The 26,319-nt window shown below is 37.2% G+C and overlaps 1 protein-coding gene across 8 annotated transcripts in view; it reads right to left on the reverse strand.

Annotated features, from left to right (window-relative positions):
• PTPRM (protein tyrosine phosphatase receptor type M) overlaps positions 1 to 26,319 on the reverse strand; it is a 440,735-nt gene that overhangs the window by 130,285 nt on the left and 284,131 nt on the right. For 4 of the 8 annotated variants that reach the window (XM_041399234.1, XM_041399231.1, XM_041399229.1 and 1 more), the window contains exons 14-15: positions 20,842 to 20,974; positions 13,934 to 13,963 (exon numbers count right to left, since the gene is read on the reverse strand). In XM_041399234.1, the coding sequence (XP_041255168.1) occupies positions 13,934 to 13,963; positions 20,842 to 20,974 (163 nt within the window). The remainder of the gene's footprint in view (positions 1 to 13,933; positions 13,964 to 20,841; positions 20,975 to 26,319) is intronic. The other 4 variants (XM_041399233.1, XM_041399232.1, XM_041399230.1 and 1 more) reach the window with 1 other exon arrangement.

Consider the following 26,319-nt stretch of genomic DNA (forward strand, 5'->3'; position numbering starts at 1 on the left):
AGGCCATGTGTTCTTCTGCAGTGAAGTTTTATAGCTTGATACATCATCTTAAACCCATAAAAAGCCCACTTCAGGATGGCAGAGTGAACATCACTCATACTGCAGTAATTCTACAATAGCCTGTAATAGTGATGTTACTAGAGAAAAACACAGGACTACATCAGCCACCTTAATTTTGAAAGCTGGTGTATGTGGATTGTCATCAAAACATTGGCAACTAGATGTTAGCAAGACTTCATCCAAAAAAAGTCTCAAAGTCTCTTCTTCAAAGCTTGATAAAAAGCCACAGCTCAAAATCAACAAACAGAAAAGACTCCAAGGAGGCACTGACTTACTAGGTATTGGGACAAAAACCTGAGGAGTTCATTGTGCAGAGCACATGTACATGTACACTTACAGAGCTACAGATTACAGCTTGCATAGAGGGACAGAGGTATGAAATTCCTGATGCCAGTACTCTGGCACTTCCTTCATATTCTCAAACGATATAGAAATAGACTTGCGTTACTTTCTGACGTGACCAAGGTTCTTCAGTTTTGATCTACATACAACTACATTAATAATAGATTAAGGGCTGCTATCAAAGTATGATCACATGCTCCAGAAGGAAGAAACTACAAAGTACAGCTGTCAAATCATTCTCACTAGCTAAAGCAAGGGCAAACTATCTGCATCTGAACTTCTAGGACATCTGCTGGTCTATTCAACCTCTCTTTAACATTTCATTCCTGGCTTGCATGCACATGACACAAACTAGCATTCTCCTTCTTACTGACCTTGGACAGATAAGGAAAGCAAAGACCTTTTTCTGTAAAGATGACAGTATCATTGTAGAACATAATCCAATAAAACAAGTGCCTGCAGAGAGCAGGAGAAACTGTGACATTAATATTTTGTTAGTTGATTCTAAAGAAGTAGGATGTGACAGGTTTAGTTAGTATCTCAATTCAGTTTCTCAAGGATTACTCAAAATTGAGGGGATGATATCACTTCAAAATGCAAAAACTCGATGTAACCATTTAACTACTTATTGTTTCCTTGCTAACTACTGCCTTAAATATGCTTTCTTGCTGCTGTCTATGCAAACCAGTCTGTTTAGGCTGACTTTTAAAACAGCTGTTTTGATCTAATTTCTGATAAGCATCCAACAGCAAAACAACAAAAAAAGAAAGTACTTCACTGTCTTTCCTTCTGAACTCCTTCAGAGTTCAATGTAAAGTCTGCAATGTGGACATTTCTCAACACCAAAGAGAAACCAAGAACACAGAACTTTGTAAAATTACAACAAATAGCTAAAATATGCATGGAGATCAGCTTTGTCACAGACATGATCTGCATGAATATTTACAGAGAAAAATGGAATTATGAAAGCTGGGGAAGACCTCTAAGATCATCAAGTCCAATGGCAAAATCTTCAATCACAGGTACTCTGGAGGGCAGTGGGATATGGGGAAGATGAAGACAGGCCAACTTAGATCTGAACTTTTGGTGACTCATCAGCAATCATGAAACAGGACAGTGACCTTTCCTGCTCAGTTTTGTTCCTGGTTAGCTACTCCAATATATACACTTTTCTTGGATCTCAGGTGATGCAAGACAGAAAAGTACTTCCTCCAAAGGAAATTCACAAGTGCCAAAATAACACTAAGGGACTCCTCATAGTGTATTACAACTTCTTGGACAACTGCAATTTCTCACACATATTAAAAAACTTCAAAAAAGAGAACTGATTGGACTGTAGAAGTCTAGTTTCCCCATGAGTAGACAAATACAAGAGATATTGTGAAAATCATATCCTGTAAATTAAGCCTAGATTTTCACTAGACTCTGGCAGGACACAGCAGAAGAAAAACCTATTCTCCCAAGAAAGTCTACAAAATGAAAATATGTAATGTAAACCCAACATTAAAAAGGGAGAAACATATGACCAAAATTTTAACCTGTTAATATTTTTAACCCACCCATGTAGTGATAGGAAACACAACAGATTAAATTACATGGAAAACAGAACATCTCAGATGAACCTATTTAAAACAGAAGAAGAAAATAGTGACAAACCTGATAGAATATTAAATGGAATGAGTACTAGGACCAGAGTAGGTATTTCTTGTGCTACTAAAAAACAGTGTCAGTCAAAAATAAAAGGAAAATAAGTTTTAATATTTGTATACTGTATTAAGGATATGCATTCCTTTGTAAATAATCTGAATGGCAGTTAAATGCAGATTTTGTAGCTGAAAGTGAAAGATGTGATTAACCAAGAGTAGCGTATCGTGGAGTGCTTGCAGTGGACAGTAACCTTTCATTTATCATTGAGGTTAACTTCCATTTCTGAGGGTCACTAACTTAATCATATTTGCTTGAGTTAATGCTGATCTTCTATAATCATAGCAAAAAAAAAAAAAGTAAGTAATGCCTGTCTGAATGGAGCTAATTTAATCATATGACCTTTTCCATCTTATTTTCACCCTATGGCTATATGACTTTTTCTAACCAGGCAGCAAATTACTAGACTGTAACTGGCACAGTATGCTTAGCTAATTTATTAATACATTTCTGAAAATTATGAGATGCTAAATTAGTGCATTATGCTGTTTTACTGTTTCTATACCTTTATCAAAAGGAACCTACTATTGCAGTATCTGGGCTTTACACAATGAGATCATTTCCTTTGTCAAAAGAGTAATCCAGTGCCGAAGAGTTCAAGCTTGGATGCGAAGAGTAAAGCTTGGATGCTGACTGTTCCTACCTTGGGAAAGGCAGCTCTGCAGCCACTGGACTGTCACAGCAGCTAGTGTCAGAGAAAACACTTTACACTTCCCCTGGTGCTTTTGCAAGGGCTAATCCTAAGAGAACATGTGTGTTGGTAACCCTGACTTAGCAGGTGATGTCTCCATCACTGATTTTCAGGTACTAATATTCCAGCAACATATATATTCTGGCAGTGCTGGCTCCCTGTTTAGAAACATAAAAGATCAAATCTTCTCAAATCCAAGTGATGGTAAAGGAAGCATGAAGCACTTTGCCTCTCTGACTATCAGACCTCTGACAGCTCTGATACAACTGCTTTGCAGCAGGTAATAACAATCAAAATGTAATTAATGTGGAGAATATGACACCCAAAGAACTTTCATCAGCACTTTCTGGTAGCAGAAACCAGACTTCTTGATTCCCATGCTTCTTCCATAACCTATTTGGAAGCTTTTTTAAAAAATAAATTGCTGTTAGATTTTTATGTCAGGAAGAAGCCTTCTGGAAAGAAGTGAACAACAGGATTTCTGAAAGGATAACTTCAAACAATTGCAAAGCTATAGACTGAATACTGGTCTGAAAAGTTCTGCAGAAGTGCTAAAATCACAAAACCTCTGGAAACTGGGGGGAAATCGCAGGGCAAAGACAGACTTTCACTGAACAGCCAAGTTTTTTACTGCCACCACAGCTCCCTCACTCCTCAGTTCATTTCTCTTATACTGAATGCCAGCAGTCATGGCAATATTTAGAAATCATCAAAACTCGCTTTAAACAGCTATTAGATATAGTAACAGCAGTAATATTCATGGTGATTTCAGTGCCTTACCAGAACTGTATCTCTGTATTTAATAGAAAAAAATGTACAACTGGGCCATGGATAATTTTCAGAAGTCAGTATGTAGGATGAAATAAAATCTACATTCTACCCATGTATGCCTTGCAGCATCACATATTTATATGAAACATAGTAAACCAGCTAATTTATTACAAAACACAAGACAGTGATTTATTGGTCCTTTGTCACGCTACGAGAAAATCTGGAGTCTGTGAGAATTTTAGTCCCACAGAGTTAGGTTTTGCAACACCCTAGCAATTCTGTCCAGTTGAATGTTGCACCTGATTCCATGCAGAACACAACCCTCTAATCATCAGGCACAGAGAAGATGGATCCCTATTCTTTAACCTTCAATTAGCACTTAGCTACATCACGCATGCCGAGGGCAAGATTAGCCATAAATGCTTCCAGGGGCACTGTGCCCTTACTGGTAACCTCTGCACGTAGAAAATATGTATTTCACTCAGAACCAGCAAGTGGAAAAATATGTAGCAGAGAGAGTTGGACAGCATATAATTAAACGTGCTTTGCAGATCAGGTGAGTGACCAAAGTAGAAGCCATCACTCTCTGTCTGCAAAGCACCTCCCAAGGCTGCTGCAGCGGAACCACAGAGCTTTGCAACACCAGGCAGGCATGGGCTGCACGTGAGCAGTGAAAAACAGGCTTTGTGTTCTGGCAGGGCTGAGACATCCAAATACATCCCAATACAAGACCAGATTCCGCACGGTGCTGAAGTCAATAGGAACTGAGGGTATTCAGCACTTAAAGGAATTCACACAGCAGGCTATCAGAATGGGTCTTGTTTTAGCTATTTTAGGCAATCAAATTTAAGTGGTTATGCTGAGTTTGTTTTACTCATTTGATGTTGGCTTTATCATTCCAGGAATTTAAATGCAGTGAAGCTTTCCACTGTCTAGTCAAATTACCAGATATAGTATATGATATTTTCTTTAAGGATATGATTTTAGGGTGCATGCTGGTTTCATTATATTATACAGTGGGGGGAAACACATATTTGTAATCTTAAAAATCTCATCTAATACAAAGCAATCATACCCCAAACAACTAAAGCAGTATGCTTTACTGAACCTTTCAGTGTTTTTTCATGTGTATGTCAGCACGTAAAACTGAATAAATCATCATGGAGTCATGCTAATTCAAGCTCTGAGTGTTTTCTGTGAACAATACTTTCTACTTCTAGACTCCATGTCACTAAAAAGTCGACTAACAGTGATGCTTAGAAATTAATTTGTTTCAGGTATGCTGTAGGAACCATAATCAACCATAAATCCTTTTGCCCTATTTGCATTTGCTGAATTTGCCTCAATTATACTGTTGCCTAATTATGAAGCTCAGTCTAGAGGGGAACTCGCAAGAAGCAATGATGCAGAAAGCAGAGGACAGTTTATGCCACTTCATGGATTTACAACTTTCTGGTACCGCAAACCATTCGGAACAGACTCTATTTGTGAGGTCATTAACATGTAAACAGTGTCACACTGAAGACGCATGGCAGTGACCTATCATGCTAATGAAAAGTGATATTGAGTTTGCTAATTCAGATAAGGGTACACAGATTGCCTTTTCTCTAATGTGCAAGGGCCTGTCACAGAAATAAATGCATGGTCCTTGTTGCAATTAATTTGATTCTTGTTCTTTTAAAGCTTTACTTGTAGATTTAATTAAAGCTTTCATGCAGCACACACTTTCAGGAAGTATCTATGTTTAATGGCTTTTTCTCCTAAATTAAAGAAATGAGTGAAGGTTAAGATGCAAAGAAGAACAAGAGAGCATAAAATGAAAAGCTGTGCTTAATACAGTAAGCATTACCTTGTTTTGACATAAGCAAATATGTGATATTCATATACATTTCTAAAATTAGTGTTATATTGCAGCTTTCAGAGTGAAATAATTTTCAATTGCTTAAGGTAATTTTTAGAATTTTTGAATATAAAATATTGCATGCTGTGTTTCAACCTGGAGGTGAATATTTTAAAAGCCTAAATCAGTTTTTAGATAAGAAAAAAATAAACAAATGAAAACAGTGTACTGTTTTCCCAGGAAACTAAAGAAACAATCCCAACGCAAAAAATCCCCAGAGAAAATGCAGACCACAGAGAATGAAAACAAGGCCATCCTAAAGAAATATTTTTCAGGGCATGACAGACATTATAGTATCTGGGGCAGGGGTAAAGGAGAAGGGGATAAAGAGTTGGAGCAGTTAGTGAAAGGAGGAGCAGAGTAAGAAGAGAAGGGGATAAAGAGTTGGAGCAGTTAGTGAAAGGAGGAGCAGAGTAAGAAGAGAAACAGGTGAAAAAGCAAATGGCCAGGAGAACAAGGAGGCAGGCTTAAGAGCTGGGCACATTAGTGTTGAAAAAGAACCTGGAAGGAAAACAACGATAGGGTTTAAGGAGTTAGGTATAACACTTTTTGGACAGAGGTCTGGACAAGACGCTTCCATGAATACTCAGTACTACTACCTCAGAATAGGTTTATGGTGCTTTGGATTCCATCAAAAGTTGAAACTGCATTTACCTTTTAAAAAAAATACGCTGTCTCTTCTTGCTGGGAGCATGCATTAGGACTCAATATGCAACCAATGAATTCTGTTCTCTAATTCATTTTTTTAGAGCACAGAGTAGGTAAACCTTTTGGTTTACTAACACTCATATAGGTTTCTCTTCTTTTGTTAGTTTAAATTATCTTATATAACCTTAATCATATTAAAGTGCAGACATGGTTCCTCCACATGTGGGTTAGCAGAAAGAAAAGTCCTTCTGCCAGCAACACCTGGATAGTACAGCTAAGGAGCAGAACTGTAATCTACCATATATCATAAACATGGCAATCTGACCTGAAAAAGTCAGTAAATACAAAGCATTCACTATTTCATCTGCTTTCGAAAATACACTGTAAGCTATGAACTTAGTTGACCTGAAGTGACCTTTCCATTGACAATTTCCAAATAGGACCATAAATGGCAAAACACAAGCCTTTATACCTAAAATGTAAGCAAAAACCATGTAGCTGCAGCAAATATTGTAAATTGCATTATTATACTCAATGAGAACATGTTGATGAAATCCATACCTGAAGGTTTTACTTTGGACTACTGATGTCAACACAGGAGGAAAGAACACTATCACTTTGAAATAGGAGGTGCAGAATGGCATAACTGCTCTGAAACAGCCGATTCTCTCATTCCTGTTCAACTGTGAAATGCACAGGTTGGCAAATGTTTTCCTTTGCCTCTCCTTCAGACAAGACACATGTCTCTGGTAGCTCCAACTTTTGTTTTCATGATCAGAGGAATCAGGGAATGGGAATGAAGGAGAGAAGCTGCCTCCCTCTGCAGGTGAACTGAGTATAATCAAGACACCCCCAGACATTTGGTTCAATATCTCACCGAGAGATCTCAGTTTAAACAGCCTTGAGCTTCAGCCACTAAAAAGAAAAATAAATGTGTGTCTTTATGTTTACCAGCTCAGTACTCACAGGAGCACAAATTTTACAGCACAAGCCCTGCAACATTCAGCTCTGCTTGAACTACTGCTTCTTTTTATTTGGATCACTATGTCTGGTTGGCACAGGAACTGACAGAATTATGCAAGACTTTCTTGACAGTCCTATAGATTTCTCTCTGTAGCATACACTAAATGTTACAGTCTAATAATAACAGCAGTAATAACAAATCCTTTCTTGCACATTTGTAAATGAAATAGAGTCATGATTCTAACATATTATGGTAAGTCTCGTAAAAGATACATTTTTTTGCAACAGGGTGTCTGGGGATGAAGAAATGCCAGAAATGCTTTGCTAGATATGCAAGCACACAGCACAGTCCATTCCTCTGGTTCCTAGCTTTTGTCATGTTCAGTTTCAAAGCTGATGCAACCTTCCCACTACACTTTGCAAGTGCAACATTACCCTGAAATTAGGAAGAACCCTGGTCAGAGAGAATCCTTGCATAGACTCTCAAGTGGAAACAGAAGGTAACAGTCATCAAGAGTAGCAGAAGAAAGCACCTAAGATATGGTTCCTTATGCTCTCATGCCAGAAATAGGTAATCAGTGCAGGAAATCAATGACTAAGAAAAATGCCAGAAAGAAAATTTGGAAATGAACAATGATTTTGGTGATCTAGACATCACAGAAAGCAAACAGCCACTGTTCTTCCCCTTGGGGACCTGTCAGTCTACTCTTCAGGTGAGCTCAAGGTGTACTTTAGGTAAAAAAAGAAATGTAAAGGAGAAGTAGGAAAAGAAGCCAAGACTAGAATATTTTCCTTGTGAAATTAACACTCATGAGTGATAGATGCTGTCTTGAGGTGGATCATCATTAGCCTGGCCATAACCCCTGCAGATAGGCTCATGAAATGTATTTCAGGTGAAGCATATCCCAGGGGATTCAGTGACAGAGAACACATTTCAGATAACAAGCTCAACCCAAAAAAACTATCGCTCAGTAGGAGCTATCACAATACTAATGGCTACAACACCTCAGTGCCCTGTGCTGGCATCACTCAACAGACATCAACATCTTGTTACAGCTGTTCTTATCTGCACCACAGAAGTGACTAACCCTGTGGCTTACTGGAGCTATGAAGACTTAGGGTTAGATTCACTCTATGATTTCTCCTACCCATTTTTCTTTAAGCATTTTTCTTCTGCTTGTCCTTATTGAGACCAGGAGAAATACAATGCACCTTATTCCCTGTAGTCCCATCTTTTGCAGATATATTCTGTCAATCAGATCAATATTTCATGATGTCATTCTGAAAACTAACACTTCAATCTTTTAGAAAAAATACAGGCAAACATCAATTATGAAGTGAGTTTTGATCTTAATATGCAGCATAAATTCTCTACTTTCTGTTAACACATTTACAATCACATAAAGTGTAATGGCAGGCTTGGCTTTTAGAGAAACTAAGATTCCAACACCATTACTCCCTTGTAAAATAAATACCAATACTAAAATATGAAACTCATCTTCCTATTTGTGTATTTAAAATGGAAGTATTTAAATTCATTTTTGAGCTATCTGTGTATACTTTAACGCAATTTCACAGTAAAAGCCACATAAACAATACCTTTTTTTTCCTGAGGGAAGAGTTTGAAACAAAGTGAATGAAAATGATTCACCTTATACTGTCTTTGAAAAGTATAATTCAACAATGATGGTTGATAATGGCAAAATTTCAGTGCCTAAAATGACTGCTGTTGACAGCAAGCATGATTGATTTAGGAATAAAATTTTTAAGAAAGCTAAAACCCAATGTCAACAGGTTAATTGAAAATTTATTCAATACACTGTTTTATAGAGAAGACAGGCTGCCCTGGTAACAGTACCTCAGTAAGAGTCACATGGGTGGCAACATAACTACTCAAATACAATGGTAACTTCTTACATACACATAGCTGTCACTATCATCTCTTTCTCTCCCAAGTACACGTATCGTGTCTCAGTGTTATAAATATATATAAGAAAGACAGGCTTTCAGGCTTATGCTGCAGAACTATATGGATTCCACAATTTCTAAATGCAATCTCAGTATTCAATTCAAATCCCATATATTAGTTTAGAAAACAACACAAAGCTGTTAATAGCATGGGAAGAAGAAAGACGTCTCTAGGCTGCGTAAGTATTTATTTTTTCTACAGTTACATGTTTCCCTCACTAAATGTCTGGCTTCACCAAGGAAGTAGTGTTCCCTCTAAGGACAGAAAAATCTCCAAACCTCAGCTCATATGCAAATTTATTGCTTGACACTAATGGAGCACAGACAATAATTTGTGTTGTGGTTTAGGAATGGCATTCTCCAATTTATCGTTCCCACTAAAACCACTCCAAATCAAAGAGACACTCCTTCACTCCCAGCTCCTCCCCTCGAATGGCATTCTCCAATTTATTGTTCCCACTAAAACCACTCCAAATCAAAGAGACACTCCTTCACTCCCAGCTCCTCCCTTCTCTCCCCTTCTGGTAGGCAGGAGAGCAGAATTGGAGGCACAAAAGGTAAAGGCTGAGATAAGAACAATTTATTGGAAACAACAATGAGATAAGAAAACAAGCAGTAACAGCAACAATATTAATGACAGAGAGTACAAGAAAGAGGAAACAGAGACATGCCCCTGAAAACACCAGCTGCTCCCTCACACACTTCAGAAATAGATAATAAAATTTAAAAAAAGAATTACTTACAGTGTGTTAAGGATTATTTACAATTTTTTCTACAGTGAAATGGGAATGTAAGCCTTGGCTGTAAAGCAATACAATCAGATCCAAAAGAATCAGAAGATACAAGGAATCAGTGTAAGAAATAATGACTTTAGATAGATTTTAAAAAATTATGTCATGTATTTTAATTAAAAATAAAATCGCAGTTCTGACCCTGCTTGCTATCTGTGCATCAAAACTAGATATTGCATATCTGTACACAAAGCATACAGCACATAGCACAAAAATGTGTTTTTTAGTAATGGTGATTTAGTAGAACACCCTCCTTGCCTTATTTTGGACACTTCAGCTGGGCCCCAACCTATCAAACTCTTGTGAAAAGTAGGGTGTGTTTTCATACACATTTATATGAAAAAGCTCAATGTCTGTGGAATTAGCTTTCTTGCAGGAGGAATTTTGTCCCCTGTGTCACACACCAAGTACCAGGCAATAGAGCCTCTAGTCCTATACAGTTTATTATATTAATGTTTTAATATAGTATTAGGCTTTGGGATTGAGATTTCCATACAGATGATGCACCTGTGATGCACTTCTGTTCCAGGGCACCTAACTAGATTATTAGTGCTGGGACACACAATAGCAGATTCCACAGTATTAAGATAGCACTGCATAAGAATATTGGGTAACAATTGTCTCCTGTTTCCCAACTTCACCTTTCACAAGCTGAAATGACATGTGAAAAGGCACAAAAATGTAATAACATTATACACCTAACTGCTGTGCAGCACTGTTGTTGCATAAGTACTTAATTCCAACCATAATCATAACATATCATTTTTATATCAAGCTCAAACTGAGGAACAGCATCAAAAGCTGCCTTCACAACTTTGCATTTTAATTTGGTGTACATCCTATTCACAGCAATATAATGAAATCTTTTAGAGAAAGAAACTTAAAAAAGCTACGACCTGTAACTATCTGCAGAAGAATCTGCGGTAAACTGAACTGGCCAAACTATCAGGCAACAGTGTCTGGAGTAAATTCCGAGCACTCTTGTTTTTCTGATGCTTTAATTTTCATGAAATGTAGTTGTTAGCTCTTGACAAATGATTAATGAGCTCCAAGGGCAGAATCTTTATAAAAATTAAAATCTCAAATACAAAAAGCCAATGGTCAGCACAGTGGTGCTCGTTGTCACCTCAGCAACAGGCTTGCCTAACTGTAATTACACAACAGAATACTAATACATTTTTCCTTCTTCATCTCATGGCATAGGGGTTTTCAGGGGTTTTGCCCATCAGAAAATGTGCCAGGAGCAAGCAGTTGTGCCAGTGCCACCTGCCATGCTGAGAACATCACTTATTGCCAGTGTAACAAATGACACCATCTCCATCCTTCTTTTTTCCCACCTGGAATCAACTGCCAAGCCAAAAGACCTGCTGCAGAGTTAATGAGCACTATGAAATTTGCTCTAATCTTAAGAACAAAAGAAGTCACAGAGGACTAACTATGTCCAAACAAAAAAAAAAAAAAAATCTGCTGGCTGACTGAGGCGAAAGGTAAAAAATGCACCAGATGTCAGGAATGCAAGAGTGGGAGGAAAGACTGGCAGAGGTACTTAGGCCCATTAAAAAGAATTCTCAATAGCAGTACTTAACTATTTTTTCTGTAATATCTATTGACTGGCTAACTAGTAAACAGAAGATAAAATAGAAATAATTCTCTGCCAAATATGCACAGCTGTAGGGCCACCTCCGATGATTCATCAGCAGCTCTAGGCATCTGCCAATTTTTTCTTTTTAAATTTTAATTTAGGATGGATCTAGAAGTGGCAGAGATTGCAGTCTGCTAGGGAAAAGGAGCCCACAGCACACAAGGAAAGCAGCACACAAGACAATAGTAACTATTTCAGTGCATAGATGCTCACTTGGATGCTACAGCTTGCATTTACAATGACTAATCAGTAAATTTGAATATGATACTCAGTATAGAAGTGGTAAATTAGCAATGGCAGAGTACTTGAAATTATGTTTCTCAAAATATAGAACATTTTATAATCCATACCAACTTCATCAGCTAAAAATAAAACTGTAATGAATCCTGCATTCATCTAAGATTTCCACCAATTTCAGTCAAATTGTGTGATGCGTAAACAGGTGGGGAATTTGGTCCAAAATATTTCCTCCTACTGACAGCCAGTCTTGACTGAACTTTTCAGGGCTCTTCCCTTCTTTTGCCAGATGGGGAACAAAAAACTATGAGGTCAAAATCCCACAATTTCTTTTGGAAGAGATAATCAACCCAATCTACAAAGTTACTGAATTTCCATCACACTAGCAAAAAGATTTTTCTTGAAGTCGCTAGGAGAGTATTTAATGTAATCCTGAGATGCCCTATTCCATCCACTATTAACAGTCTCTGTGATTGCAAAACTAGGGACAAAACCTGTTTGTAAAACCTAAAGAAACCATTCAAATTCAGGCATTTTCCTTTGTCTGTGGAAAAAGAGAGAAAAAAAAATACAATCCAATTTATCTAAATAATGAAACAGTGTTTCATTTAATGTCCCATTTGTTTCAATTTTGTTTTTGATTTAGCCTTGAGACATGAATCATATTAAAATATAAATTTGAGTATATTTACTTATTAAGGCAAACCATGCTACATGGCTTACTGTATTGTATTATTTTGACATTTTGAAGAACTACATTGAAATGCTCCCAAACTGAATTTATTTTTTTTAAGGTATATTTAATGGAAAATATGCCTTTTAATCTCAGGAACAGAAACAAATTTTGGAATACTATCAATGGAAGAGCTAATTTTTTCAGACCTTAACATTAATACAATGCTTTAAACAACAGTTTAAAAAAATTGCACTATCCATAAAGTGTCAAATAAGGTAATATGAAATCTGAATTACCAACCACATGAGCAGTTTCCACATCTTGTGAAGTCTTAGAGAATTTCAGCTACGAGGTTTAAATTTTAATTGCTTTAATTAATTTGAAGAATGGTTCTGCTTGGTTTCTTGAAGACCAAGTGTTCAAGACAGAAAACATTTAATGATTTTTTTCATAAATTCTATAAATGAATGTTTGATGCTTTTTCAAAATATGAACTGAAAAAATATGTATTTAAAAAGTTTGAAGAGCAACTACTTTGAAGGTAACATGATAAACTTTATATTGCATTTAAATAAAAAACATTACTGAAATGTGTTCCCTTCAAGAGTATGTTATCACTATATGTACTTAAAAACCGGTACTAAAATTTAATGCAAATAACAGCCCAACTTCTGTAACTATGTAAAAGTATCTCACAGGTTCCGATGGCTTTTAAATCTGAGGTTTAAAGAAAACAGATAAGTACTGCATAGCTGATTTTTGCTGCTGGCCAATAGGATTACACAAGATTAAACACATCTAATTTTGCAAGACCCCTAGTATTTTGCTAATCTCTTATGTACTCCTTGTACCTGGAAAGCAAGAAAAAGTGCATAGCCTCAGAAAGGAATTTTCTAAATTCACAGAAGAACCCTTCTCATTCATCACCTGCTGACAACAGGGAATGAAGCGAGGCTTTGGGTAAATAAAGAAGCATGTAATGGTATTACTAAGGACTGTATCAAAACAAAAAAATTGTTACTTACTGAAAGTTATGCTTCATCCTGCCCTCATTTTTTAGTGCTCTCTCCTTTGAAATTCACTCTAGAAATGGTAACTTATGATGTTTATGCATGATCAATTACTCATAAAAAAAGTAGTAATATGTACACAGCAACAAATGGAAATGCTTGTACATGTCTAACCAATGCTGTAATTTCAACAGTATAAATGAGAAACAAACTACTAAATAAATTCTAAAAATAGTTCTTTAGGCATGAAAATTTCTCATTGACATGGTAGTGATATCTATACCTATCATTTCTCAGTTAAGAAAATTCTTTACATAATGTTATTCAAAGGACTCTAATGCACAGTATGAGACATAAGAAACTCTTAAAAGGCTAAATATTTCATTACATTATTGACCATGTTGTTTTTATCTTGGTGAAACTTTTACAAAGTATGTTTTCATAAAGGAACTTTCAGTATTAGCATTCACTACTCAGGCCTGGAACAACACGGTAGATAGTGTGCCTCTGATGACAAAGAAGTTACTTACAGGTAATAAGTGTAGGAGTGATAGCTTCTTCTGCCATGATGGTGGAAGGATTAGGCAGTGGTGGAAAAGATGAAATGGAAGGAAAGAAAAGTCAAATATTAATGTATGAAAAATCAAGATGAAACGGAGACCTGAACTGGTGACACAAATGAAAGGTAGCAAGAATGTACATCTGGGCATATCATGCAATGTTTCTGGAATAGACAGGTGACATATCCAATTTCCATAACACTTTGAGCAATACAATATATAATGCATCTCCAACTGTTATATCAAACCACCTTAAGGTACACCTACTAAGTAATATTGCGTATTTAATGTCTGTTCATATCTGCATACACACACAAATATTCCCAATTAAAGTGATAAGTCATTTCTGATTACACCTCAGCTGCATTAGGGATAAGGATGTAGAAATTCTAGCATGGTGTTAGAAGCTTAGGAATAAAGAATTTCAGAATACACTCTAAGTAGATCCTCTTCCTGTCATAGCACTGTAGAATCTTAGCCTATCCCTTTTTTTACTTAAGGCAGTCAGTTCTGCCTTTGAAAGGACTTATTTCCAGAGGGGGGAAATCCATGGCCACAGCTCTTTTAATATTTCAGCTTTTAAATAACCTTTTAAATTCAGAAGGAAAAGATACTTACTGTCATGCAAATAAAAAATCTGTCCTTGTGGGCTAAAATTGTAGTGGTGGTATTTCCCCACGCGGCAGAGATAAAAATAAGAACTGATCCTGTATCCATGTTATTCCTGCCCACGTGAATGCCACAAAGAACAACTTGGGAGACCTAGCACCACCACCTTTACAAATATGGGCTCTGTCAGCCTTGCATAACCTCTTGCACGGCCAGATACTCCACCCAGACATGCTCTGTGTGAGCACATAGTCTAGAAGCCCTCCAGCTATGCTCTTCTGCTTTACGTCCTTCCCTCCCTCCCTCAGTTATGAGCCCACTACTGCAACCCTCCAGAAAGGGCAAGTTTCAACCCAAATGAATTCCATGTATTGACTGCAATTAAAAAATGCTGGAGATCTTAAAACATCTCCGAGCATAATGTCAATTAGCATTCACATGTTGGCAAGATAAAAGACTGAAAGGAACCATGTAGGCATTTGTAATTTTTACAGCACATGCACACAACCCTTTGACTACAGAGGAAACATGTAAACAGGCCTTGCAAAGGACTGTAACTAATGTTAACTTGCCTCTGGCTACATGCTTCAGGCATCCCTTTGAAAACTAGGCTTTCATCAAATTTTCTCTCTCATCTTCTTTGTGTGAAGATGCCGTTAGAAATATTTCCCAGTTTTTATTCCCATTTTTCTGATGCAAACAGTATTGTTGAAACACAAGACACTACACACTGCATATTTAATCAGATGGTACATCTGGAAAACGTGTACCTGCTAAAGTTGAGTTTTAGAAGATAACTAATAATAGAGTAAGGGGCAAGCTGCAAAACAGTTGCAAACCTCTTTGCATTCCATAGGGAGCATGGGATCAGGTCCTATCAAAGCACTTACCTGCACTATAAGCAAGTGTTTTTTTTCTAGTTCAGTCATAATTATATTTCCCCCTACCTTTCTTTTCAGAATTACTCATTCTCTCACTTCCATTTAGAATCTCATGACACTGCCAACCCTGTTTCTTGCCATATGTTGCCACGAGAGAGATTTAATGTAATTAGTACAAATGTTCTCATACTTCTAAAAGATGTATAATAATTTGAGAAACAACAATAAATACAATTAATCAGCGAAACACTGCTGGTACTTGTATGCAGAATTCTGCCAAATATGTTATAGAGATAAATTATTCCTCATGAAAAAAAATGCTGAAAATCCAGGAACTTTATTGTGTGTAAATGTCCCATTAAGCATTTGTGTAACATGAGAAAAATTGGAAGCCTCAAGCGCCAGCTATTTTTATATTGCTACAATTGTGAGATTTTCCATATAAAAGTCTCTGAAAAAGAGTACCAAGGTTTTCTCTCTCAAGAATACCTTACACTGAAAGAAACAGGTAAAAAGAATATGTTAAAATCCTGCAGAAAGTTTTATACTTGCAAGTTTTATACAAGCATCTCAGGCCACATGCTAAAGCATCATCCATAACTGAATGGATTTAGCTTTTTTAAGAAATGTGGACAAGCTCCATTTTTCCTTGTACATAATGAATACAAACTAAAGTTTCTGTCTATATATGAAAAGTTTCTTTCTCTTGAAAAAGACTGATGCAAAGATTTTGGCCAACTTAGGCCAAATCTTCTTAAGAGCGTAGCTCTTCAATCACTTCCGCTGGTCAGGTTATTTTATGTCAATAAACTGTTTCTGAATATAGTGACAATATTATGCACTTTTAACCCTTTTAGGACTGAACACATAAATTAATTTCATGACTACCACTTACAGAAAGAGGCCTCACTACAAAATTTACCAGAATCAGCTGGCTGCAGAAGGACTGACCCATCAGAATGGAAACTTTTGGAACTGTGTCATTACCTCAATGTTTTCTTCCATCATCTCTCAATTATAGTTGGCCTACAGGGAAAAATGCAGTTCAGGGAGAGGAGGCTGGAATTCTCCTTCAGCCTTATTATCTTCAGTTTCTATCCTAAGTGTTTGAAATTGTTGGCAAAGGTGTATGTATAACGGAACAGCCTGATTTGCTATCAGGGAATGGGAACAAAGCATTCCCAGCCCAGCTCCACTGAGTGCAAAACTCTTCCTTATCCACTGCCAAGAACCAAGGTCTCTGACTTAAACAGATGCGACAATTACATACATTAGAAACTCACGGAAGGCTCAGGCACAGAGACAGCTGAAAACAGAAACTAAACCCAGATAAAACAAAATAGCCTTTCTATGATCTGAAAACTCCATTCTACAACTGAATCAGAAGACAATGGAATAAAATTTTAATAACTGCTTCCTTATTGCACTCCCACTGCAGCAACAAAATGGCAGCCCTAATGGAAACAGCTGCCCCAAAGACATAGAAAGGGCTTTTAAGCAAATGTTGGACCACTAACTCATAAACTTAGGCAAATTTTAAAATTTAACTTAAATAGAATATAAAGAAAAAAAAGAAAGGAAAGGAGAAAATAAAGCAGTAAGGGTCTAATTTATGCAAGTCTTGATTTACTTGTTATTGCTTTTCCAAAAGTTGCAGCAACAGTGCTCTCATTTTCATTTAAGTCCTTTAAGTTGACCAAAACATGAAGTTACTTGGTACATTCTTTATTATCAATGTTTTTATAAAATCTTATGCAAGTAGATCAATGACTGGGTCTTACCCAGGATTTACCATTCAGGATCAGATTCAAAATCCACTTTATTGTGGATCAATTTTGGGGAAACACATGTATTGTTTTCATCTAACTTTGTGTTAATTGTTATGTGACAGATACAGAGCATATCTGAGGAGAGGAAAGCCTGTTGGCACTACTCTGACTTCACAGAGAAGAATCATCTCATTGATGTGACCATACTGGTGGTTAGGAACAGCTTGCAGGTTCCTAGACTACATTACACAACACCTCTATGCAGGAATGCTGATGGATAAAGAAAAGACAAAACAGAATGGATAAAGAACTATGAACAAACAAGTGGAAAGATAAAGAGGAAAGCACTAACAGTCCTCCCCTGCCCCATGTACCAAGTTAACAAATTTATTTTACTTCAGTCAAAAGCTGATTGTCCCTACAGAAAATGCTTCAGCATCTATGACGTTTCTACCCTCACTAGTGACTCCAAACCATGCACTGAATTGCTAGGCCATCAATCTCTCTGGTTCATGACAGAACTACTTCAGAAGACAATTATATAGTGAAATTAATAATGCTGCTTAATGACTATTGATATTTGCAGAACTTCTTTACATATTGCTTTTATAACGGGCATATCCAAAGCACGTCTGTGCTGCACTGAAAACCTCCTTGGATGTTGGTCTTCTCTGCTTGGCTAATGAATTAAAAGTTCAAGAGACTGATCTGTGAAAATCTTTGGTGCCTGGAACCAACCAAACAAAATAATGGTTGTTGACTCAAATGAGGTGGCTACTTAAGGAATGTGCTGGGAAAAGTCATGGTTATAACACAAGTGAAACTGCTTTCCAAATCTTTTGACAATGGAAATAAATGGTTTTATATTAAGTTAATTAAGTACTGTGAAGTCCCAGGGACAGAGTCGGTTTCATCTACTGGTACGATCTGAAGATCAAATACACAAAACTCTTTTCTCTGGAAGAATGAACGACACATTTGCTTTGGGATATGCCTTGGGATAGCAGAATGTGAATGGGATTTTGCTGTAGCCAACTCCAAACAAGACAAGTTTCAAAGCACGTAGACTCAGCACTACACCATTGTAGCCCAGAAAGTCTGCACATAATAGTGCAGAGAACAAAGAGGTTCTCAGGGGAAAGGTACCACTGAATTACAAGGTGCTATTTTATTTTTCACTCAGATCTTTACACCAGTAAAGCTCCTGATAAAGGAAATGAAATAAAATGATCAAGTGCAGAAGTCAAATGGCTCACTAGCTTGATAAGACTGTTTCCCGAAGTAGCACCTAAAATATCACAGAACTGCAAAATCACTACAGTCACACTAAGCTTGTGGCATATTTATACGTTTTTTTCAAATGCATAATGTATACACAGTAACTGAACCAAGGTGAAACCATAGGGGCCCTCAGCAGCCTAGTGAATTAATGCACCAATAACAATCTATTGAATAATCGGTTCATCTTCTGCTTAAGTCATGAGTGTAATTGTATTCAAGATCTTCTATGCTACAGCAGATGCTTTAAGAGGCTTGGGACACAATATACCCACCTCCCAAAACTCTCATTAACGCCTAGTCACATCCTGTTACACAAATGAACCATCCTTACTTTTTAATATTCGCTTCAACTCATTTCAGTTTGTTTTGTTCAAGGCTGCAGCATCATTCTGGGACATGTTTTAAGTTATTGGTATCATTCTTTCTGTACTACACAATGAAACTGTGTGTATTTGGCAACAGAGTCCCTGGACTTGTATTTTCAATAGCTCCATCTCTGTCACAAGCAGATTCATTTCAAAAACCAAGGAAGCTCACAAAATGCACTTTTTCTTTAACAATAGAATTACTATGAATAATAATTACTCCACTGTGGTAGACAGAAGGAATCAAGTATCCTTCTGCATTAATGCAAACACTTAGGATCTGAGCCGTATTGCCTCTAATAATTAGATTATCAAAGACTTTTTCTCTAGAGAAGTAAGCAGGAGCTGGCATAGCATCCATTTAGCCAGAGACCCAGACACCTTATTCACTTTGAAACTATTTGGATCATTTTGCAATGCTCTCCCTTCAAGAAGAAGAATTAACTTGTCTCCCTTGGGTGAATACATTCTACCTTCGGCAGAAAACACTTAAGGAGAGGCTCAGAACTGAACAGAGAGAATGATGAATGCTGGTCAGGAATTGTGTGAAGAAGGATTGGCCAGAAAATAACAGAAGCCTTCCTCCCTGCATGCCAAGTGCTCTGTCTGGCCCTAGGGAGGAGTTTGAGAGTTCAACTGTTAAAATTGAAGGTATGAATGATGCAAGAAATCGGAAGTGGGAAGAAAAAAGTACTGCAAAGTCAGAACAGACTTCAACCCTGCTACACTGTACTTTATGGAGCAGACTTGATTACTGGGTCAATTCCATTGCCCCAGTCAGACTCACCCTGGGGCTTAAGTCTCAGTCTCTTCTGTATGGCAGCTTTTGAGTGCTTCACATACCTCTTGTCATGACCTGGCCCCCAGCCCTGGCCACAGCTCGCCTTTCTCTCCACAGAGCCCTTCTAACTCATGGCCCTGCCTCTGTCTTCACAGAGAGTGAAAAGCAGCTACTTCTGTTGCCTGCCCTGAGGCACTGTCAGACAGCTGCCTCCTCTGCTGTGCACCTCCACTGTTCAGATTCTGGAAGAAATTCAGGCAGCTCAGGGGTTTGGACATTTCAGACCTGCCAAACTAGTTAACATACAATTAAATCACACAGGGTTGGGATGAGCCAAATCAGGCCAGGATTGCTCTCAAAGGAAAAAAAAGGGGATAATTCAAGGGGAATACCAAGGAGGTGAGGGGTTATGGGACACAGTGAGGAGACTGTGACAGAAGTGGAAGGAGAATTTGTTACTCAGCCTCTTTACACAGCACTTGCACATTCCCAACCTCACCTCAAACAGCTGCAAATCCCACATTGCTCATTACAGAACCTAAAACCTTGACTCTATTTGCTAATTAATTTCTCCCAATCTAGACTAAGCTTCTAAGATCATATGGAGTTTTTTTCTTATCTGTGCCACCTCCCCAGCTATATTTTTCCTGTTAGTATTTTATCTCTTACAGTGTTGAGGAAGACAAAGTTTTAAAAGCCTTCACTTCTAATAACGTAGCAGTTTTCAAATTATATTCAAGGCAAAACAATCTCAATGCGTGAGAGTGTTGAACCAGCATTTGGAAACATTCAGCACCATTGTAACATTTTCCATTGTTTCAGGAAACAAAGTTTATGCAGAACAGTACAGACCTCATTCTCAGCATAAATTACCTTAGCTCTAGCTCCTGTTTGACTAAGGATTTCTTTTACATGCAAAAATGAAACTACATCTAGCTTCCAGCTGATCTGTCAAATAGGGTGGAGACTCACAAAGGACCAGATACTCTGATTATTAGAGTCCATCATGCAATACTGGTGTAAGGACTGCTAGAATCGTTCATCTCAAGCTGTTTTATATATAATGAAGACACAAACATTAATTCTCTGTGGGTACGAAGGTGGCTGGATACTTTTACCAATATCAAACTGACTACTGCTGCAGGAGATGCACTATGAATATGGACATGGAAAACATCCACTAATTGCTCACCTTTTCTTCATTACCAGCACGACTCCCAAAAATATAATGACGAACAGCAAGATGCCTGCAATGACTCCAGCAATTTTAACAGTATGATCTGTCTGCTTCTCAGGCTCCGGGTCTGGTTTTCGAGTGGCAGCCCCTATGGAATTGACAAAAGAAGAATAGCAATGAGTAAAAAAAATAAAGGTGTTATTCTTTTGATGTTTATACACTTAACCTACTAATGCCATTAATCTTATCCAGGGCCAACAGATATCAATGCTTGGTCTTTTAAGAAGAATTTCTGCTTTCATATGCATTGTCAGGAATATAATTCTTTATATTGTTCCAAGACATTCTGCAGGACCCCAGCATAGGTGGGATACCACTGCCTGCCCTGACCCTTTACAGAAGCCTCTTCACAGATTCACAAATTTCTATATTTTTATTATCTGTGCTGGCTCCCTTTTCTTTCTTCCATTTAAAAACTTGCTAATAACACAATAACTATACTAAGCCTTTATCCAAATTTGATTTGCTGGAACATTTTCCTCAATTATTTTTCATAAATGAAGCTGTAATTCCATAACATATTAGCTTAAACACCTGGAAAAGTGAGATAAGCTCATTTACCATGCATTTTACCCACAATTGTTTTTTTACACAATAGACTTTTTTTTTTTGCCTTTGGAAATCTAAATCTAGGTCACATCTGGTAGGAAAAAAGACTCCTTCTAAGCAATTTATTCACAAAGTGGGAAGCAGCTGATGATCACACCACTGGCACCTACATTTAATATCTGTTTAAATGAGATAACCAGTGCCTTACAGCAGCTACTGTCTTAGCTCCTCCAGCTTCTCCATTTAAAAAAAATAACATCGTTTGTACTGTTTACTGTATAATGTGATGGAACGTCAAATCCATGTCTGATGAAATATCCATTTCCCCTACCAAATGAGTTCAGGATGAAAAAACGTTAAGGAAGCAACATTCAATTCACTAAGCAGATTTTATGTTTTTATGGACTTGCATTTTTTTTTAAATCAAAACGTGTCAGCATTCATCATTTGAGGCACCATGCCATAAAATGGACACAGGGATTTATGGATTGCTTTCCTGGTACAGCTTTTTTGGGAAGGGAGAAGGAAGAGTAAAGCCTAAGTAAAGTGTAATCTTTTAAGACCACATTCTTGTACCATTAACTGGGATTCAGAGAAGATTCTGACAGCACCAACTATATTTTACTTATTTCTTCACTTTCTCTTTCTGGAAAGGAAGGAAATTAATGGCCAATTTACATGAAGAGCGATTTTCTGAAAAACAGAATGAAAACATTTCCAATGTTTCTTCTCAATTTTAACCAGGATATTCTAAGATGAAGAGTATTTCTGAGTGCCCACAGTTATACTTTTGGCTTACACCTTCAAAATTCCTTGCCAAGAGGAATGCCAGGAAAACCTGCCAGAAAAGGTGATAACTATTAATCAAATCATATCTAGAGCTAACTGCAGGAACCAGTTTTTTGGAAAATTCTGGCCACGGTACTTTACCTGAGTGCTAAATCAGAGAAAATGATGTGCTTGCTGTCCCTGTGCCCAGTCCCACAAGAATATTAGTTTGACAGAAATACACACACACTTTTCTGAATTGGTAAAATCCTTACTTTGTACGAATAAAGGATGATTCATACTTTTTATGAATAAACAGTTCTATTTTAATTTTACTGTATCCTATAAAAATTTTTTTTTAATTCTATTGCTGTACTCTTCACAGCACTCAATACTGCAGTAGATATTCAGAAGACATCAAGAGCATGTTCATGCAAAAAGCAGCTGTTGAGCTGCACTTGGCCGACAGGAAGCAGTGAATCAAGTATGATGCAAATGGTAAGACATAGGAAGGACTCCAAAACTCTCTTTTAAATCTAAAACCCAAGAAAGAAAGAACCTAAAGTCAATACCAAGTAGTGTCTTTTCAGATGTATCTTCTAAAACTAGTTTCTTCCAAAGCCCATTCTTCATGACCTCCTTCAGGTTACCCCAGACAACTGGAATACTCATCAGTAATGACTTGCTAGAAACAGCTTCTGCCTTATGGTTTCATTCCTTATGTTAAGGCTTCCAGCATTAGTTTGGGAATATGAGTGCTAAGCAGTGAAATTAAGTAAAGGCAACCATTCACAATACTATCCAGTGTGCTCTACCTCAGTGCCAGGTCTCTCTTTAGTAGCTCATGGTCCTCAGTTAAGGGAACCAACTACACTTACATTATGCAGAGGAGAGAAAATCGTATTCAAAGCACGCATGTTTTCTGCATATGATGGAGCACAACCTTCATGAAATGCCTTTCATCACACAAAGCACTATCCTGACGGCAGTATTTAACAAGCTGGAGAATCCACCACTAATGCAGAATCTCTAAAGAAAGCCTAAACAGGAAGTGGCACAGAGCCTAACATCAGGACACTCAAACTCCCATATTGCATCATTTATTGATTATCTGATTGAGGAATCAGCTCAAATTGTCTACGAAAAGGATTTTAATGACGAGTTAAAAATAGGATACAGCTTCTCACAGTGATGTATTCAGCCTTACAACAGAGGTTGCCTTAAAACTGGAAGCATGATTTTAACAAGCCTATTAAAAACCGCTGTCATTAATTATTATGAAATAATATTGGCATTACTCAATTCTCCTTTATTTCCAATCAGCAGCTTATTTTTTTGCTGACAAAATGTTGCTCCACTATTGTTCTTAGTGGTTTCCAAAATCTATTTGGGTAAATGAAAAGGACTTTCATCTTTCTTGAACATTCCTTTTGTTTTTTAGTATTAGAAATTTTGGATTACCTCTATGCATTTTATTTAATGCTGCTTATTCGTTTAACATACCTCAGTTTCTCTACAACTGGATTTTAGAAAATTGCTGTATTCTAATCCACTCTTCATACCCCTTAGCATTCTGTTTGGATTTATTTCAATGTCAGATGGACACTGAAAGTTTTTTACTGTGTATTGTTTACAGTGAAACATGCAGCCGTTTCTTCAGTGCAGTGTTCAGCTTTGAACCCTTTACAAGTTAAAAGCCATTCAAATTTACATTTTAGCATTTACTGAGACTGAAATTTGCGCTGGTACTACCTCTTCATTCAGTTTGCTTTTGTCCCACTGAAATTCTTCATAGTCCCATGTGAATTCTGCTAACTCCTACCATCTAGCATTGTAATCAAGAGCTGCTGCCCTGACACTGACTCTTCCAGGCATTTAATTAGCATACCATACAGCATTTAACATTAAATACTAAAGTGCATTAGCTGTGAAAAGCAGTGTCAATTTATTTCTCCCGTGTTTCTGTCTCATAGGTAGAGGCTGATTGAATGATATTCGCCTCTCACCTCATAATTACTTCTTAACTGATTTTCAACCCATACTCACAAGCACTGGCACCATGGAGAGAAGGGTGAGCTGTCCCTAAGGGGAGCAAGGCAACTAAGAGCAGTAGTTCTGAAATTCATTTTGCCTCCTGATAAACTGTAATGTCCATTTGTGCATTTGGTTTTGTTGGTATGTTTTCAAGAGAGATGTGGAAAAGCACTATTGCAAGCCTTAAAAAAAAAAAAAAGGTGCTTTGATTTCTCTTTTACTCTGCTGAACTGACAGATGCTAAAAATATTGAGTGAAATGTAATATTTCATTACAGAAACAGTGTTATTGATACACTATTTTATCATGATGATCTAGTCTTGGTGGTTTATTTCTTTATTTTATTACCGTTCTTGCAACCTCTTTATCTGACACAGTAATTTTTAATGTCCTTGATTGCCCTGGAGTCTTTAAGAATATATAGCTATGAGTCAAATTCTGTGCCTCCAGTAAAATATATGTATTTAATGAAAACAGGTCATTAAGTTGATGCCAACAACTGAGCTATGCCCCACTGCATTTTCTGACAACACTGGACCTAATGACTTACTTGGATTTTTTTGTTTGACTTTTAAGATTTTGATTCTACCCTTGCCTACGATGACTGACTTCAAGCCTTGCATAAAAACCCTCACTTCTGTTTTCTGAGATTGTCTGGGCAATCTCAGAAAACAGAAGTTGAACACAGTGTGAAAACACTAGCTCTTGCTAGTGGGAGCTGCAGGACTCAAGGCTAAACTGACATATACACTGTGGTGCACCTCTAGAAAGACAGTAGGTCACTGAAGAGCAGTGAGTGGAGGATAGCTCAAGGGAGCTGCTTAGAAAATGAAAGGACAAGGAGATGCTTCCTGCCAGTTTAAAAAAGATTAAGGTGCTGACTTTGGAAAGTCTTTACTTGATGAAAACAAGCTGGAGTGCTTCCTGCCACAAGTGAAAAACAGAGATACACTTAAAGACAAACCCTAAGGTGCTGCAAAACCCAGCAAAAAATTTCCCCAGGCTTCCTCTGCTGAATACAGTGGAAGACACTCACATTGCTTAGTTCCATACCCTTAGATATTTACTTTTCTAGTTAATCTCAGCAACTACAATTTCCCTTTCACTGACTGATTTCCCATTCTTCGTGGCTCTCCCAACAGTAGCATTTAAAATGTGAAATATATTTCTTTTCCTTCACTTAGAATGGCACTCAGCTGGCCTGACTTTTCCTCATGGATCCTGTTTCGTTCCGTACTTTGCAAGCCTCAGTGACAATATTTTTAAGTAGTACCCATGAAACATCCATAGTATTCCACATAGTATTTTACTTAGCTTTTACTCTTAGACCTATTCCATTAACTTTTTCTTAATACTGGAATCTCCTCTGAATTTTAGTCGTTACTCTGCCAGTTCATGTCATCTTACTTCCTCTTCAGAATGAGAACTGAATCATACCTAGTTGCTCTATTATTGTCTGCCAGAGTTAGAATTCTTAAATGACTTTGTGCAGCTAAATTTCTATTTCCACACAACAAGTTAGAAGACTAGATAAAAAAAAAAAATTCCTACTCTCTCTTTGAAGTATTTCTAGTTCTGCCACTTCCTTTGGTGGAAAATTTTCCCTTCCTTTCTCACTCAGAAGGCACAAGTATCATGTTATCATCAACCTCAAAACTTCATAAAGAATAATCTCTTGCAGGTAGCTTATGGATAGAAAAGGTTGTAGCAGAACTACTTTTCACTATAATGAAAGCTAAGGTGAATGAATTATGTGAGCAAAATAATAATTCCTTTAACTCTGAGGCAAGCACTATCTTGTTTTTCAAGAAAAATGAAAATGTTTTCCAGTAAAAGAAATGGACCTCTACCAAACTGAATAAACTCTCTTTCTCCTTCTCTCTTTGTGAACAAACTTTGGACTTGCTTTTCAATATTTCTTTTCCCCAAAAAATGACTGACCATTTTACAGAATAAAATAACCAATAAAAGAATCCTGGCTCAAAAGTCTAGACACTGCTGGCTATGCTTACAAAGAGAGGGGTAAGATTTAAGCTGTTACTAGTAAAAACTAGCTAAAGATTGCTTCATCTAAAGCAGTCT

The sequence above is a fragment of the Onychostruthus taczanowskii genome, unplaced genomic scaffold (genome assembly GCF_017590055.1).
Source record: "Onychostruthus taczanowskii isolate IOZ18803 unplaced genomic scaffold, ASM1759005v1 scaffold16, whole genome shotgun sequence".
Taxonomy (NCBI): domain Eukaryota; kingdom Metazoa; phylum Chordata; class Aves; order Passeriformes; family Passeridae; genus Onychostruthus; species Onychostruthus taczanowskii.